Source organism: Oryx dammah, unplaced genomic scaffold (assembly GCF_014754425.2).
Source record: "Oryx dammah isolate SB20612 unplaced genomic scaffold, SCBI_Odam_1.1 HiC_scaffold_28, whole genome shotgun sequence".
Taxonomy (NCBI): domain Eukaryota; kingdom Metazoa; phylum Chordata; class Mammalia; order Artiodactyla; family Bovidae; genus Oryx; species Oryx dammah.
In genome coordinates, this window is record NW_024070212.1 from 94637922 (window position 1) to 94655433 (window position 17512).

At 38.8% G+C, this 17512-nt stretch overlaps 2 protein-coding genes across 2 annotated transcripts in view; both read left to right on the forward strand.

Moving 5' to 3' along the window:
• The window catches only part of LOC120856591 (cytosolic carboxypeptidase 6-like), a 670594-nt gene that overhangs the window by 316686 nt on the left and 336396 nt on the right, over positions 1–17512 (forward strand). The window lies entirely within an intron of this gene.
• Positions 9536–10216, forward strand: LOC120856172 (eukaryotic translation initiation factor 1-like). The gene has a single exon (XM_040231216.1). It carries the CDS (start codon positions 9685–9687, stop codon positions 10024–10026), a length of 342 nt encoding a protein of 113 aa, XP_040087150.1. The 5' UTR covers positions 9536–9684; the 3' UTR covers positions 10027–10216.

Sequence of the window (17512 nt, forward strand, 5' to 3'; positions counted from 1 at the left end):
CCAAAATTTGGTCAAACTCATGTCCATAAGTTGGTGATGCCAACCAATCCTCTGTCGTCCCCTTCTCCTGCCTTCAGTCTTTCCCAGCATCAGGGTCTTTTCCAGTAAGTCAGCTCTTCACATAAGGTGACCGAAGTGTTGGAGCTTCAGCTTCAGTATCAGTCCTTCCAGTGAATATTCAGGGTTGATTTCCTTCAGGATAGACTGGTTGGATCTCCCTGCAGCCCAAGGGACTCTCAAGAGTCTTCTCCAACACCACAGTCAAGCCTAATCAAGACACTCTTTAGTTCCTCTTTGCTTTCTGCTCTTAGAGTGTTATCATCTGCATGTCTGAGGTTATTGATATATCACCTGGCAGTCTTAATTCCAACTTGTGATTCATCCAGCCTGGCATTTCACATGATGTTACTCTGCATATAAGTTAAATAAGCAGGGTGACAATATACAGCCTTGACATGCTCATTTCCCAATTTTGAACTAGTCTGTTGTTCCATTTCCATGTCTGGTTCTAATTGTCACTTCTTGACATGCATACAGGTCTCTAGAGATGTGTAAGGTGGTCTCTTTCTTTAAGAATTTAAGGTAGTCCAAGGTATTTAAGAATTTTCCACAGTTTGTTGTGATCCATATCATCAAAGGCTTTAGCATAGTCAGTTTTTCTGGAATTCCCATGCTTTTTTGGATTTCACAAATAACTGATATTATATGATACTTGTCTTTCTGTCTCTGACTTGCTTCACTCAGTATTAAAATCTCTAGGTCCATACCTGTTGCTGCTGATAGCATTTTTTATTGCTGAGCAATATTCCATTTTATATATGTATCACATCTTCTTTATTCATTCCTGTTGATGGACAGTTAGGTTGCTTCCATGGGATTCTCTTTATTTTTAAGACTGAATAATATTCCATTTTGTGTGTACACCATATTTTCTTTATCCGTTCATCTATCAATGGACATTGAGGTTGCTTCTACCTCTTGGCTCTTGTGAATAATTTGCCAGTGAACATGGATGTGCAAATACCTTTTGGAGAGCCCATTTTCAGTTCTATCATATATGTACTCAGAATTGAGATTGCTGAATTGTCTAGTAACTCCATTTTTAATTTTTGTGCAGCCTCCATCCTGTTTTCCACACCAACAGTGCACAAGGGTTCCAGTTTCTCATGTCCTCATGAACATTGCTATTTTCTTTGTAAAAAAGTATAGCCACTGGAATAGGTGTGAGATAATATCTCATTGTAGTTTTGATTAAATTGAGGATCTTTAATATGCTTGTTGCTGCTAAGTCACTTTAGTCGTGTCCGACTTTGTGCAACCCCATAGATGGCAGCCCACCGGGCTCCTCCGTCCCTGGGATTCTCCAGGCAAAAACACTGGAGTGGGTTGCCATTGCCAGTTATATATCTTTTGGGGAGAAATGTTTATTAAGTACTTTGCCCATGTTTTCAATTGAATTATTTTCTTGTTGTTGAGCTGTGGTTTTTATATAGTCTAGATATTAACCCTTTATCAGATATATGAACGCAAATATTTTCTCCCATCTCTTAGTTTTCCTTTTAACTTTGTTGATTTATTTTTCACTTGCTGTGCAAAAGTCTTTAAATTTGATATAGTCTCCTTTGTTTACTTTGCTTTTAATGCTTGTGCTTTGGGTAACATATCCAAGAAATCATTGCCAAATTTAATGTCATGAAAGTTTCCCCAATGTTCTAGGAGTTTTATGGTTATTATATTTAGCTACTTAATCCATTTTGAGCTAATTTTTGTATGTGATATGCATGCAATTTCATTGTTTTGTATGTAAATATCCAGTTTTACTAACACCTCCATTTATTGAAGAGACTATTCTTTCCCTGTTGCATAGCCTTGGCACTCTTGTTAAAGATCATTTGAACATTATATATGACATGTGTATGTTCAAATTATATATATATATAATATTTAGTCTCTCTATTCTGTTCCAAGGGTCTATATGTCTATATTTATACTAATACCATACTGCCCATTCTGCTTTGATTACAGTAGCTTTGTTTGGAAAGAAGGAAGTGTGAGACATCTAGCTTTGTTTCTCTCTCCCATAAGTGTTTTGTCTTTTGGGGGTTCTTTGAAATTACAGATAAATTTTAGGATTTTTTTTTCTATTTCTATAAAATTAAAAATTGCCATTAGGCTTTTTATAGAGATTCTATTAAAGTTGTTTTGGGTAGTATGAACATTTTAACAATATTAAGGTTTCCAGTCCATGAACTTGAGATGTCTTTCCATTCATTTGTACTTTCTTTAATTTATTTCATTAATAGTATGTAATTATCAGTGTACAATTCTTTAACCTCCTTGGTTAAGTTTATTTCTAATATTTCATTCTTTTCCATACAATTATAAATGAAATTGTTCTCTTAGGTTTGTTTTCTGATAGGTTGCTGTTAGCTTATATAAACCCAATTGATTTTTATATGTTGATTTTTGAATTATGCATCTTTACTGAATTTATGAGTTTTAACAGTCTGTGTTTTTACTCTTTAGGGTTTCTTTGTATAAGATAATACAGTCCAAAAACTACATAAGTTTATTTCTTCCTTTCCAATTTGAATGGCATTTATTTATTTTACTTGCCTAATTGTTATTTCTGCCCCCTAGTACTATGGTGGATAGAAATCAAGAAACTGGAATTTTTGCCTTGATGTTAGAGGGAAATATTTCAGTTTTTCTCCATTGAAGAGGATGTTATCTATATGTTTTCCTATATAGAGAGGATGAAATATATAGAGAGGATATATATATATAAAATATAGAGAGAGGATATATATATAAGAGGGTGTTTTCATACATGGCTTTTATTATGGTGAGGTGTTTTTTTTCTAATCATCATTTTTGAGTGTTTTTATCATGAAAGGGTATTTATATTTTTCAAATCCCTTTTCTACATCAGTTGGGACAATCATGTAGTTTATGTCCTTCATTCTGACAATATGGTATTTTACATTGATTGATTTTCATTCTTGAACCAGTTTTGCATTCCAAGATGCATTGGTTAACTTCTAGTGTGCATTTGGTAAACAGTAAGATGACAAAACTCAAACTTTGAAAAGAATCCTGGAAGATCGGGGGAGACATCATGGAGGCAGTGGTACATTTGAAATGAGACTTTAAGGGTGAGAAATCTAATGATGGAGAAGTACAAGCCTGCACAGCCCCTTGAATTCATATCCCTGCTACTTCCACACCACATTAAGGTGTGAGAATCTCTGTGCTCATCCAGTCTCAGAAGACTCACCATAGTGCTCTTATCCAGAGGCCTCAGCCCTCTTCTTATTTGACATGTGGGTATAGTGGGGTGGTTGCCATGATGAGTGAAGTCACTCAGTCATGTCCAACTCTTTGTGACCCCATGGACGGTAGCCTACCAGGCTCCTCTGTCCATAGGATTTTCCAGGCAAGAGTACTGGAGTGGGGTGCCATTTCCTTCTCCAGGAGATCTTCCCAACCCAGGTCTCCCACTTTGTAGGCAGACGCTTTACCATCTATGAGCTGCTAATAGCTTCCTTCAAGAAAACCTGCTCTGGAGAATATAGTCAACAGGTAAACTCTAGGTGACATATCAGACCACATGTCCCCTGAGCTACTCTCAGTCACTGGACCAGGTTTGGTCAAATAACTAGAGCTATACCATTACTGCCCAGTGTGGAATATTGACAAGGGCAACATTTCTCAGATTTTTTATTGGCTTATGTGAGATTCTCTCAGAACAGCACTGCAGCTTGAAGTTCTTCCTGTCCAATTCTACCCTTTTCCCTCCTTTCACAGGTACCAGACCCTTCTTTGCTATTTGGAAGCTCTCTTTTCTCAGCCTTAGTCCTTTATTCTTATCCTTAATGGGAAATTCTCCCCAAAACTCTCTAGCAGATCTAATGCCATCTTGGTTTCTTCTTGTCAAATGGCCTGAACTGACAAAGAGGAAATCCTACAACTGCCTCCCACCAGGGTTATCTCTCCATTGTGGCCAACTTGAAGTCAGTGTTCTCTGTCCTTTGGTACTCTAGCTAGTATATTTCCTTAACAGTGTTAGGTGTTCATAAGAGCTAAGAACAGAAGTTGTCTTCAAGAAACTTCTGTCTTCAGGCCTGTGGGACCCTTGAGGCAAGAGAATACAAAGGCCTGATTACTTTCTTTTCATCAGAGAGGAGAAAATATAGAAAACAAAGCACAAGGAGCTCTCATTACTCTGAAATATTTATTTACTTATTAGGACATGTTTGAACTATACTCTTTCACATATAGTATTTCATTTGATATTCACAAGGGTTCTTAGAGGTAGGTATTGTTTGTATTTTTCTACATGGAGGCATTTAAAGTAAAACAGATATGTATTTTTTCAAAAGTCACACAGAAGGCAAATGGTCAGCCTGGCAGTTTGCCCTCTAGCCTGCTAAATATCAGATACTGTGTTTTTCAAAATCAATCATCCTGTAACCTGCTTTCTTTTTAAGGTCTTAGTAATGGATGGAATCCCTTCAACAATGTGTGACTTGTACAGCTTTACACTAAGAAATATCCTGAGCCTGTTTTAATGTTTTCTGAAAATTCTTAATAAGTTTTGAACTAAGGGGCTCATATTTTCATTTTGCATTGGCCCGCACAAATTATGTAGGCAGTTCTTAATCATAGGTCACTATCTTAACCCTTCATATACCCTACATCTTACAGCAAAATCCCATAGATTGTATAGTTTATACACAACATTTATTGCTCATAGGTTTGGAGGCTATATGTGCAACTTGTTCAGATTCTACTGAGGGTCTTTTTCCGGGTTGCAGGCTTCTTCTTGTATCCTCACATGATAGAAGTGGTCTACGGAGCTCTGTGGGAATCTCTCTTGTAAATGCACTTCAGGCTTCACCCTCATGTCCCAATCCCCTTTTAAAGGGGATTGCTAATACTATCTCTTTGGGGGATTAAGATTTCAACATATGAATTTGGGGGGAATACAAACATTCAGACCATGGAAGTTATGCTATGATTTTTCAGTTGTCAAAACTAATCCCTAAAAAAATGACAGCAATCTTAAATCCTCCTCCTTGATTGTGAGACTTTAAGCAAATTCTCATCCCAAGGTCTTCTGGGCCAAATATTACTCTCTTCCCCACCCCCATCACCAGCCAATGCTCCTAATATGTTCAGATTTGCATTTTAGGCAGATCTGTCTGGCACCTCTGCAGAGGGACATGGAGAAGGCCAGGTTGAAATATAGATGCTTTGATGTTTAGTAGCAGATAGGGACGGGGGAGCCTGGTAGGCTGCCGTCTATGGGGTCGCACAGAGTCCAACAGGACTGAAGCGACTTAGCAGAAGCAGCAGCAGTGTTGTTTATAGGGTTTCTACAGTGGCTTACTGGTAAAGAATCCACTTGCAGTGCAGGAGCTTCAGGAGACATGGGTTCGATTCCTCTGTTGAGATGACCCCTGGAGGAGGGCATAGCAACCCACTCTAGTATTCTTGCCTGGAGAATCCCATGGACAGAGGAGCCTGGGGGGTACATTTCATAGGGTTGCAAAGAGTTGGGCACAACTGAAGTAATTTAGCATGCACACTGTTGTTTTACTGAGTGAGTTGGTATAGGGCCATAATCCTTCATCTTTAATTCTGAAATCCCAAAATGGTAGATTTGGATATGAGATGACAATCTTTATTTATGCCACTTAGTGTGAATATTCATATATTTTGCTGTAGAAATATTGTTTGATTATTGATTTCTGCTCTGAAACCCCTCTGATATAGTTTGTTAATGAATATAACTTTTAATACTTTTAAAAAACTAATCCCCCAAATTTTCAATTCCTTGGAGTTTTGACTGGAGGATTATATACCAGGATTTTTTTTTTTCACTCACTGGTGAAAATATTATGTAGCTTCATAGGGAATTGATCTCATGGAAGCAATTTTAAGCCCACCAAATATTGCAGAGTCAGTGATTTGTGGAACTTCTGGGCTTGCTGAAACAATCTCAGTAAGAACTCTGGGAAAAGGCAAGTCAAAAAAGGTTAAAATTGAGGAATGAGTTTAAAATAAATCTGAAGATTATATGGATATGCAAATTGCTAAAAAGGCATTGCCTGAATTTTCTTTGACTTTATATTCGTTTTGCTTATCTAGTACCTATGGAGCTTGCAATTCACTCAAGTTACTTTCATAATAAGAAATTTAAGTTTATTGCTTGGTCGTAGTGTAGTCAGTCTGCCTAGCACAGAATAAGAACTTAATAAATGTTTGTCAAATGAATGAATAATTGAAACAGATCCATTCACATTCACATCTGTTTACTTATGATGACATCTATGTGCTTCAGTTAAATGTATTCATTTGAAAAGCAGACCAGTGTTAGTCATTAAGCTATCTTTATAAAAACTTTAATAGAGAAAAATGTTTGGATTCAGACAACAATATCATACATGTAGCATACATGTAGCATACATGCAGCATACCTTTATTTGATACCTAATGTGTGCTAGATCAGGGCTTCCCTGGTAGCTCAGATGGTAAAGCGTCTGTCTGCAATGCGGGAGACCTGGATTTGATCCCTAGGTCAGGAAGATCTCCTGGAGAAGGAAATGGCAACCTACTCCAGTACTCTTGCCTGGAAAATTCCATGGATGGAGGAGCCTGGTAGGCTACAGTTCATGGGATCGCAAAGAGTCGGACGCGACTAAGCGACTTCACTGGTGTGCTAGACCCAGTAGCAAACTGTTGTTGTTTAGTCGCTTAGTTATGTCCAGCTCTTTTGCAATCCAGGGAGCATAGTCCGCCAGACTCCTCTGTCCATGGGATTTCCCAGGCAAGAATACTGGAGTGGGTTGCCATTTCCTTCTCCAGAGGATCTTCCCTACCCAGGGATGAAACCCAGGTCTCCTGCACTGTCAGGCAGATTCTTTACCACTGAGTCTCCTGGGGAGCCCTAGTAGCAAGCACTAGAAGTATAATAATGAAGTAGAGTTCCTTCTTGTGAAGAATTTTTATGCGGGATCCACAACAGTGTTGAAATCATGCACCTATTTTGATTCTTTGTCCATGACTTCCCTCGCCTCCCTCTTTCTATATATTCCTGAAGATTTATGATTTTCGTTTTTTCCGCCTTCTATACTCTCTTATTTAATGGAAAAACACATTTTTAGAGCCAGAGTTCTGGCTCTGCCATTTTCTCTTGGTAAATTACTAAATTTCATTGAGATTCAGTTATTTTTTCATAAAATGAAGATGAGCTATTAGTCTTATCTACCACATTCAGTTGTAAGAGCTTGAAGAAAATGCTTGTACTTGTTGTAAATTATAAAAGTTTATTTTATCAATTCCCTGGATAACATAGTCCCTTTAGTTATATATCAAATTTCTATTTTCAAATTTCATTGTACTTGCTGGGTGTTTCCACTTGGTTATTGTGCAGTGAGCTGAGACTTCCTGGTGGCATGACTTCTCTGTTTGCCTCTTGACTCTCAATGTTTCACGATATGTTCTGGGACCTGCTGTGGCCCCCTGTACTCCTTGACTTTTAGAGAATAAAAAGCATCTTCTAAGTAAAAAACATACAATTGTTCTAAAGAGTTCTTGTAAGAATGATTGAAGGGGAAATAAGCTTGGAACAAGGTTGAGTGTGCTCTTTTTAATGCTAGACAGCCAGAAGATATTTAGATTAAATATCTTTCTGGAAGATATTTAGTAGATGATTTTTCTTTAATGACAATGAACTAACCTCAGAGGATTTGAAGTATTAAGAGGGTATATATATTGAATGTTTGCTCTGTACCGGGCTTCATTTCTTTTATTCTTCTCATAACAACTGGTGAGGAGTTCTTTTGTGATACCACAATTGCCATCTGACTGGATTCCTGGCCTTAAGAGATGATAAGATCCTTGACACTAGAAGTATTTATGTAAAGATCCTGAGAGGAAATTTGTGTTAGGAGACAATGCATGTATATCTCATATCTTTTTTTTTTTTTTTTTTTTGGTAAATGCCTCACATACAAAGGGAAACTGCTTGCCTTTGTTCCAAACTATCTTTTCTGGAAAGTTTGTATAGTGATCAACCATGGAAAATAGAGATCATGTATTCTTCTAGAGCAGCAAACTGATGTCCTTATTGTACAGTATAAAAGATGGGAATTCTCGCAGCTCAGAGTTCCTCTCCTGGCACCCAACCCACTCTATGAGCAAGTATCATCTGGCCCTCCTTACATTGCCCCATGGGAAGTGGGGCTTAGGGAACCAGTACAAATGCTTATACTGTAGCTGTTAAAACTACTATTTCCTTGAGTCGTCTGTGTATGACCCAGGTATCTTGTATCTTCTGCCAGTGTCCATGAAACTGTGGCAATTATTTTGTAAAGTAGGATAAAATCTCAGACCTTTTGCAGTTCTTAACAGTTTGAAGGTGGTGAGGAACAAAGAGCACTATACTTAAAGCCAGACAATTGTAGATAGGTATGATTCTTTGACACTTACTAGCTGTGTGTTCATGAATGAGTTACTTAACATTTCTGAAAATAATGTTCTTGTTGGTAACATGAAGGTAATAATACCAGCCTCACTAAGTTGCTAAGAGAATTAATAATTCTCTAAGTTGCTGAGAGATAATAATTATTTGAATGCCATTATAGAGAGTCTGAAAAACAGAAGGTACTCTCCTAGCATAAAATGACTGCCCTGATGTTTTAGTCTTATGATTCTGTGTCACTCTCATTTTTAAATCTTCTCTAGCCCCAGCTCTTCTGAGTGAGGTTAGATAGGTGTTAGTATGACACTTCATTGATTTATCTTCTTTGCTCAACAAAAGTTTTCTTTCTCTTCTCCCGTACCTACCAATGAAAATTTTACTTTATTTTTATTTTTTGATTGTTTTTTTTTATATTGAGCTATGTGAGCTCAGTTCAAATAGTATTTATGAAGTAAATTCTCTAAGTCAACTGCCAAAGATATAGAGAGAATTTAGATTTACTTCTTATTTCACGTAAGCATTCATTAAACATACTGAACACATACAATGTACCAGACATGTTAATTGTTGTTAACACCATGTTAATTGTTGGATAAATAACATGAACAGTACAAGCATGGTTCCTGGTCTTATGGAATTTATATTTTGCCATGGTAGTTAAAATCCAATATGGTGAGCATAAGATGGTAATCCAAATAGGGAGGGATCTCTGGATATAACTAGCTATGTAGCCTAGCTCTGAGGATTCCTGGGGACATACCCCTTGAACTGCTCTTAAAGGGTGAGGCAGGATTACTCAAGTTGTAAAGGCCTCTCTGTCAAGTCAGTTGCAGCAGGAAACAGACAGTATATCCCCAAAGAAGAGAGTTTTTACATAGATGAATGGAGGTTTAAGAGAATCATCAAGGGATAGAAGAGCATCTAGGGACTGGCAATAGTATAAGCTATTCCCATCCCAAAGACTGAAGCGATAGGGGAGGAAGTTGCTACTAGAATCTTGTAAGAACTGTAGCTAACAGCTCTTCTGTAGCTGATGTGAGGGGCAGGGTCAGGCCCCAGTCACTGAGCCGCCGCCGAGGACTCAGCAGCCTCCCCCTTGAGCCCCCTCGCTTCCCGACGCTCCGTCCCCCCTGCCCGCCTTCTCCCGCCGCCGCCTTCCGCAGGCCGTTTCCACCGAGGAAAAGGAATCGTATCGTATGTCCGCTATCCAGAACCTCCACTCTTTCGACCCCTTTGCTGATGCAAGTAAGGGTGATGATCTGCTTCCTGCTGGCACTGAGGATTATATCCATATAAGAATTCAACAGAGAAGCGGCAGGAAGACCCTTACTACTGTCCAAGGGATCGCTGATGATTACGATAAAAAGAAACTAGTGAAGGCGTTTAAGAAGAAATTTGCCTGCAATGGTACTGTAATTGAGCATCCAGAATATGGAGAAGTGATTCAGCTACAGGGTGACCAGCGCAAGAACATATGCCAGTTCCTGGTAGAGATTGGACTGGCTAAGGACGACCAGCTGAAGGTTCATGGGTTTTAAGTGCTTTTGGCTCACTGAAGCTTAAGTGAGGATTTCCTTGCAATGAGTAGAATTTCCCTTCTGTCCCTTGTCACAAGTTTAAAAACCTCACAGCTTGTATAATGTAACCATTTGGGGTCTGCTTTTAACTTGGACTAGTGTAACTCCTTCATGCAATAAACTGAAAAGAGCCATAAAAAAAAAAAAAAAAGGGGGCAGGGTCAGAAGAAATATCTCAACCTCTTGCTCCTCCTGCCCTCCATTCTCCTGCCAGTGCTTACCACTGGCCTAACCCAATAGGAAGAGAGAGGGCCAGGAATCTGACAGAATATAGTCTATAGCAATCAGCCTCCTAGCCTCCCGGGATACAAGATGACTGAGAAGAGTAGAAAATAGATATGGAAGGGCTAATGGAGAAAAATTACCATAAGAAGAGGGCAAAGGTATTCCAGGCAGAAGCAACAGCCCTGAAGCATAGGCATGTGAAATGGTGGGACCAGAGCACTGGTTGTGAAGTGCCCAAGAGCCTACAGCAAGCAGTGGGTTGTAGAAGCAGGTGAGGTTAGGCAGAAGAGGATCTTACATGCCATGGGGAGGAGCATATATGTTCTTTTACAATATATAGTGAGACATGGCCAAAGGGATCAAGGAATAACACAAATAGATTTGTGTTTTAGAAAATTAGCTTTTCTCAGGGATAGAATGGGATTTGAGGGGAGATGTTTCTGTTCCTAAATTGACTGAGAACATAGACAAGGAGAGAGGCTATGTCATTAGAAGTAAGAAGGGTCACATGCTGTCTGGAAAAGGCAGTGAAGGCCTTGTGTAAAATAGCCTCATTGTAGGGTATTCTTTCTTGTCCTTTCTTGAAATGTAAATGGAATCTTTTGTGAAGCAGGGCAGAGCTGGCCTTGAAGCTACCTTTCTCCCGATAATCACTTTGCTGAGAAGAAATGATGAATTGTGCTTTGTCCATATTCTGTCAAAGATTGCTTCTATAACCTTCCCTTAAACACATTCCCAAGAGCAGCCTCTTTCATTACTATGGGGCCATTTTCCTTCTTCGGTTTTGTTGGAAATGTCCAAAAAGGAAATGCAATTCCATTTCCTTCCTGTCCTAAGAGTAATTACGTATTAATAGAATATCTACATGTAGATAAGCTCTGGGTTCCTTTGTCCTGCAGGAAAGGCATCAAAGGGCACCATGACTTTTAAAACAGTCCTTCAAGGTGGGTAAAGGTGGCCTTTAAAAAGAAATCATCACTTCTCAGAAATCACATCCCCTGAGAAGTTTTATTCATTCATCCAAGTTGACAGGCAGCAATGCCATAGGAAAGGATAAATGGCACTTTCTATAACTGACTACTCAGGACACAATGAAGCATATGCAGGAACCAGGGTAGAGGACATTTAGAACCTTCCCCCATGGGCTAGTACCCCCTGAAAAGCTTCTTAAGGGCAGTTATCATATCTAAATTATATCATATTATCAGATACACCAGCGAAGAAAAGTTGCTCAGAAATCATTTTATGAATGAATAGTACCTTTCCAGACAGTAGAAATAACCTATGCAAATGTCCAGAGGCATGAGAGGGCATGATTCAAGTAAAAAAATGCAAATAATTTGATAAAGCCAAAGAAATGTGTTTGGGGAGGAGGAGAGATTGGTGAGAGATAAAGCAATAGAAGTCAAAAGTAGAATTACCTTTGCCTTAAAATTCTAGAGAAGATTTTGGACTTGTTCTTGTAGTTTGGAGAAGCTATTGGAAAGGTTTAACTATGGACATGATATGGTCAGGTATAAGATATAGAGAGATTATTCTGACTGTAGTGTAATGAGTGAAACAAAGATAAAGTCTAGGGAGGAAGTTAGTGAAATAGCCTAATCTATGCCAGTGACAGTGAGAATGCAGCTGTTTGCGTATGTGCAATATATAGGACATATAGAGGATGGAATTATGATGATATTTAGAAGCAGATACCATGGACAGATGAGTCTAGTGGGCCACAGTCCATGGGGTGGCAGAGTTGAACACGACTGAGCAACTTTCATTTTTAGAAGTAGATGATGAAGGTAAAGGAGAAAAACAGGGTCAAGATTCCTACTTGACCAAATTCCATGAGGAAAGAGACTATATTTGATTCATTTTTACATCCCTCATTGTAATTATATCCTCTCTTGTCTGTAGATATAGTGGGTACTCAGGGAATATTTATTACGTGTTGACTGAGGGGTTTGGAAAGGGTTCAGTGAGGGATGACACCAGGAGCATGTCTGATGCAGAAAGCTATGGATGGAGATGGTACAGGTGAATGACAAGTTAGGGCTGAGTTAGTATATAGTTAGTATATTGTGGAGAAAGTGCAAAATATCTCTGATGACAACTAACACTCTTAATCTTAAGGCCTTTAACTATCCAGTCCTGTTACCAGAGAAGCTAAAGAGTAAGATTCCTTGCTTTAAATCCAGAGTGACACCTAAGTTAACCCTTACTGAATGTTAAAAGAAAAAAAAACATGAATAAATACATGAGTTAAACCTAAAACTTCCTTGAAGTGATCAGGTATTAAGTTATCAGGGAAATGACTCATTTGACCCAGGCCCACTGCTACTCTGGAAAATACTAAAACATATCAAAATTACTTTTTAAATGAGATAATATGTCTAAAGTGACCAAATAGTGCCCAATTTATGGAAACATTCAATATCTGTTTTATGTTGATATTACTTTATGATTTTGATTGAGAGATATATTTATAATGCAAATCAGAAAGATTGTCTTCAGTGTAAAACAGAGTCTGAACTGAGACAAAATTTGGAGAAGTTTTGACCCAGTATCAAAAATAGGAACTGTGATCATGAAGAAGCTACATACTTGAACATCTGTAAAAGACAAATAGTCCTGGAATCTTTCCCCTTCCCCTAAAATTATTTCTGAGGCTGTTTTTTCCTTTTATGGTGTCTTACCCTAGAATTTGAAGTCAGACAGAACTCAATACAAATCCCAGATCTAGTATTCTAGATCTGGAACTTTTGGCTAACCATATAACTTCTCCAGCTCTCAGTTTATTTCTCCACAAAATGAGGATAATAATATCTGTATTATTGGGAGGTTAGGGATAAATCAGATAATCTCAATAAAACACTTGGCAAAGTTCATGTATTATAGTAGTATTTAAAAATGTCCTGCTTTTGATTCTATTCAGACCTTCAAATATTGAATGAAGTATATCCACATTATGGAAAGCAATCTACTTTACCCCACATACAAATTTACATGTTAACCTCATCCAAAAACATACTCTAAAGCTGGCATATAAAATTAACCATCACATTTGGTAATGTGAATTACTCCTAGTTTTGTGTGAACTTTGAGGCTTCTTCTGGCTGCTCCTTTCCAATGGTTCTCTTTTCACTCTTGGGTAGTTTCCAGACATAAGGCCCACAGTGTACTCAAATGAGTATTCTAAAGGACACTGTGAACTCTAGCAGCTACATGAATCTGCCATAGGTGTGCATGTGTGCCCCATCCTGAACTCCCCTCTCACCTCCCTCCCCATCCCATCCCTCTGGGTCATCCCAGTGCACCATCCCCAAGCATCCTGTATCATGCATCTCACCTGGACTGGCGGTTCGTTTCACATATGATAATATACATGTTTCAATGCGATTCTCTCAAATCATCCCACCCTTGCCCTCTCCCACAAAGTCAAAAAGACTGTTCTATACATCTGTGTCTCTTTTGCTATCTCGCATACATGGTTATCGTTACCATCTTTCTAAATTCCATATATATGCTTTACTATACTGTATTGACGTTTTTCTTTCTGGTGTACTTCACTCTGTACAGGCTCTAGTTTTTAAAAGCTGACCTCTTCATGAGTTCTAAAGATATCCAAAGGTGATACTGAAATGACCATTCTTGTAATGAGTTCTAAAGATACCTAAAGGTGATACTGGGATAGTCATTAAATTTGGTCGCCACCTCACAGATCTTTCTGGGAGAAAGAACAGTAGTATTGGCTTTAGTAAACTCTTCTGTGCTGCTAGTTTCTGAGACTGTGAATAAAGTACTTTTCACCTCTTAGCCTCAATTTATATATATATATATGTATATCTATATATGTATGTATATATACATATATATATATAATGGTAATTAAATCTAATTCTATTTGTAAAAAAGCCTAGAACATAGAATGCTTTAAAATCTTAGTATAACTAAAAGGCTCCATAGGTTGTTTGATCCAGTGGAGACAGGCAGAGTCAGGTATATTCCAGGGCTCATTACAGTTTCCTCAAGAATAGCCAGACAAGGTGAGCTTGAAAGGAAGCCTAACTTTGTGACTCAAAGTCCAGGCCTTATAATCATGGAGACGTGGATATTGAAAAGTTACTGATTCCTTAGTTTCATTTGGAAAAACAGAGATCATATTAACACCTTCCTATAGGTGGGTAGGAGGGTAAAGTGTGAGACATGTATTAAATACTTTATACATGTGTAGTTTATAGATGGAGACTAACCTCACACCTTTTCGGTAGAAATTTAAAATGGCCAGCCAGTGTGGAACGATTTGGCTCCTTAACAACCAGCACATAGAACTGCTATGGGATGCGATAATTCTACTCCTAGGCATATACCCAAAGAATTGAACAGGTGTTTGAACAAAAACTTACACAGAAATGTTTGTAGCAGCTCTTTCACAAGAGCCCCAAGGTAGAAACAATCTAAATGCCCATCAGCAGATGAATGGACAAACAGAATAGCATACCCTCACAGTGGAATATTGTCCAGTCATAAAAAAGAATGGCAGACTAATACATGCTGCAACATGGCTGAACCTGGAGGACACTGTGCTAAGTGAAGGAGTCTGATATGAAAGACCACATACTGTATGAGTTCATGTATATGAAATGTGCAGAATAGGCAAATCCAGAGAGGCAAAATGCAGATTAATGTTTGCCAAGGGATCGGGTAGGGGGAATGGGGTGTCACTGTGTAATAGAAATAGGATTTATGTTTGTACTCTTTCTGCTGCTGCTGCTGCTGCTGCTGCTAAGTCGCTTCAGTCGTGTCCGACTCTGTGCGACCCCATAGACAGCAGCCCACCAGGCTCCCCCGTCCCTGGGATTCTCCAGGCAAGAACACTGGAGTGGGTTGCCATTTCCTGTACTCTTTCTAGATATGCTATATCTAGATACTAATGATGATAGCATACTTGTAAATATAAATATATTAATGGCATGAATGGTACAGCTTAAAATTGTTAAAGTTTTAAACTGTAAACGTTATATTATTTATATTTTATAACAATAAAAGCATAAAAGGTTAATTAATAAAAGTTTATATTTGTTCCTCTATCTTAAGAACACATACTGCCAGGGTCACAGCCATATAGCTCCTTGAAACCATTGGCTTGCACGTGATGATGGATATTTAGAACGTGTTTTGCTCCTGCCCATGCTTGGTTCTCTCAGACAGTGACAACCACTGGAGTTTTTATTACTCATTAAATGTCCTGTCCTATGATAGACCTGGGTGGCTCCCAGAGGGCACTAGCCAGGTAGAGAAATTTCTCAAATGATCATGCCTGCCATAGCCTAGCATTCTAAAAGGTATGAATGACTCTTCCTGCCTCACCCAGCTTGTCTCCCTCATGCCATGCCAAGTAGGATATCAGTTTTCACTCAGAGCTTCTTGGCTCCAGTCTGCTTTTTGTTATAGCTCAGTCCATCTGCTTTAGTAAAAACTCTGGCTCAGCTCTAGCCAAATGAGAACCTTTCTACGTCTAGAAAACCTTGGCAAGACTATTATCTAGTAAATTTGAAAAGCAGCAGGAAGAATGAGTTCAGGTTGATCCTAGCTAGGAATGATATAGGTGGCTATTCACTCAACAGACATTTTGAGCATTGTCTTTTTGTAGAAATTGTGCTAAGCACAGTAGGAGATGAGAAGAGGGAAAACTAACCATTTATTCACTCACCATTTACTCATGGACTCATTAATCTAATATTTATTGATCTAATACAATTGCCTTTGGCCCTAGGGATATAGCTGTGATCAAGACATATGTAATTTCTGTTTTTAAGGAGCCCAGAGAAGGACGGAATTCATCTTTTCTGGAGGGCTAAGGGAAAATTTCCTAGAGGCAATGATATTTGAGTTAAGCATTGCAAGCTGAGTTGAATTACCACTGTTGATGGAGAAGGGAGTGGGTGTATACAAGAGTCTAAGCATGGGAAACAGAGGGAACTATGAGTACTTAAAATCTCTGTATTTACTTCCAGCTAACAAAAAATGTTTCTCTTGGTATTTTTGCTTGCTGTTTCATTCACTTTTCTCTGTGTGTTTTTATCATGTTTGTTTTATAGAAAAAGGATCAGTGAGGTTCAGTAACTTATTCATGGTCTACTAACCATAAAGTGATGGAGCTAGGATTCAACTCCAGATCTCCCTGAAGCCAAAGCCCATGCTGTTTTTGCTTATCCCTCTCCATTTCACTCTAAAGCGAGTACACATTTATTGTGTCATGCGGTAATTACTGGGCAGTAAAGAATCTGCCTGCAATTCGGGAGACCTGGATTCAATCACTGGGTCAGGAAGATCCCCTGGGGAAGGAAATGGTGACCCACTCTACTATTCTTACCTGGAGAATCCCCATGGACAGAGGAGCCTGGTAGGCTACAGTCCATAGGGTCTCAAAGAGTCAGACACCACTGAGGGGCTAAGCACAGTGATAACAATAAGACATGCAGCTCTTGACAAATGTTCTCTGTTAGAGAACAACCAATCTAAGTGAGAATGATTGCAAAAAAACTTCTTGAGAAGGATATTGTTCAAAATGTGAAAGATCAGTAGTGTGTGTGTGTGTGTGTGTGTGTGTGTGTGTGTATGTGTGTGAGTGTGTTCAGGGGCGATGTGTGGCTGGTGAGAGTGAGTTTCCAGGAGAAGATGCAGCACAAAGACATTGAGGCAGGAAGGGATCAACAGCTGACTGGCAATGTGTGCTACATCACTTCAGTCCTGTCTGACTCTTTGAGACCATATGGATGGTAGCCCGCCAGACTCCTCTGTCCATGGGATTCTCTAGGCAAGAATACTGGAGTAGGTTGCCATGCCCTCCTCCAGGGGATCTTCCCAACCCAGGGATAGAGTCTGTGTCTCCTGCATTGGCAGGTGGGTTCTTTACCAGTAACGCCACCAGACTCAGAGCTTTATATAGTTTGTACTTTGCCATGGTGTATGTATAATCTGTAAATTATTTCATAGGAACTGATATATCTCTCCATTTTTAATAGATAGAAGATACATGTTTTACTTATCTATTCTTGTCCCTCACCTCTTGTGAATAAGATGTGGGCAGACAGAGAGAAATCATTTTATTCTTCAACATGAGCCCAGACTGAATAGAACTCATTTGGAGTGTTTGTACTCTGATCTGTTTGCTCTCACCATACCACCACCTTGCTCACTTGATGGAATGAATATTAGAGGGGACAGGGGA

Excerpts from the sequence above, each read along its gene's own strand:
- LOC120856172 (XM_040231216.1), top strand. The coding sequence starts at position 9,685 with ATGTCCGCTATCCAGAACCTCCACTCTTTCGACCCCTTTGCTGATGCA.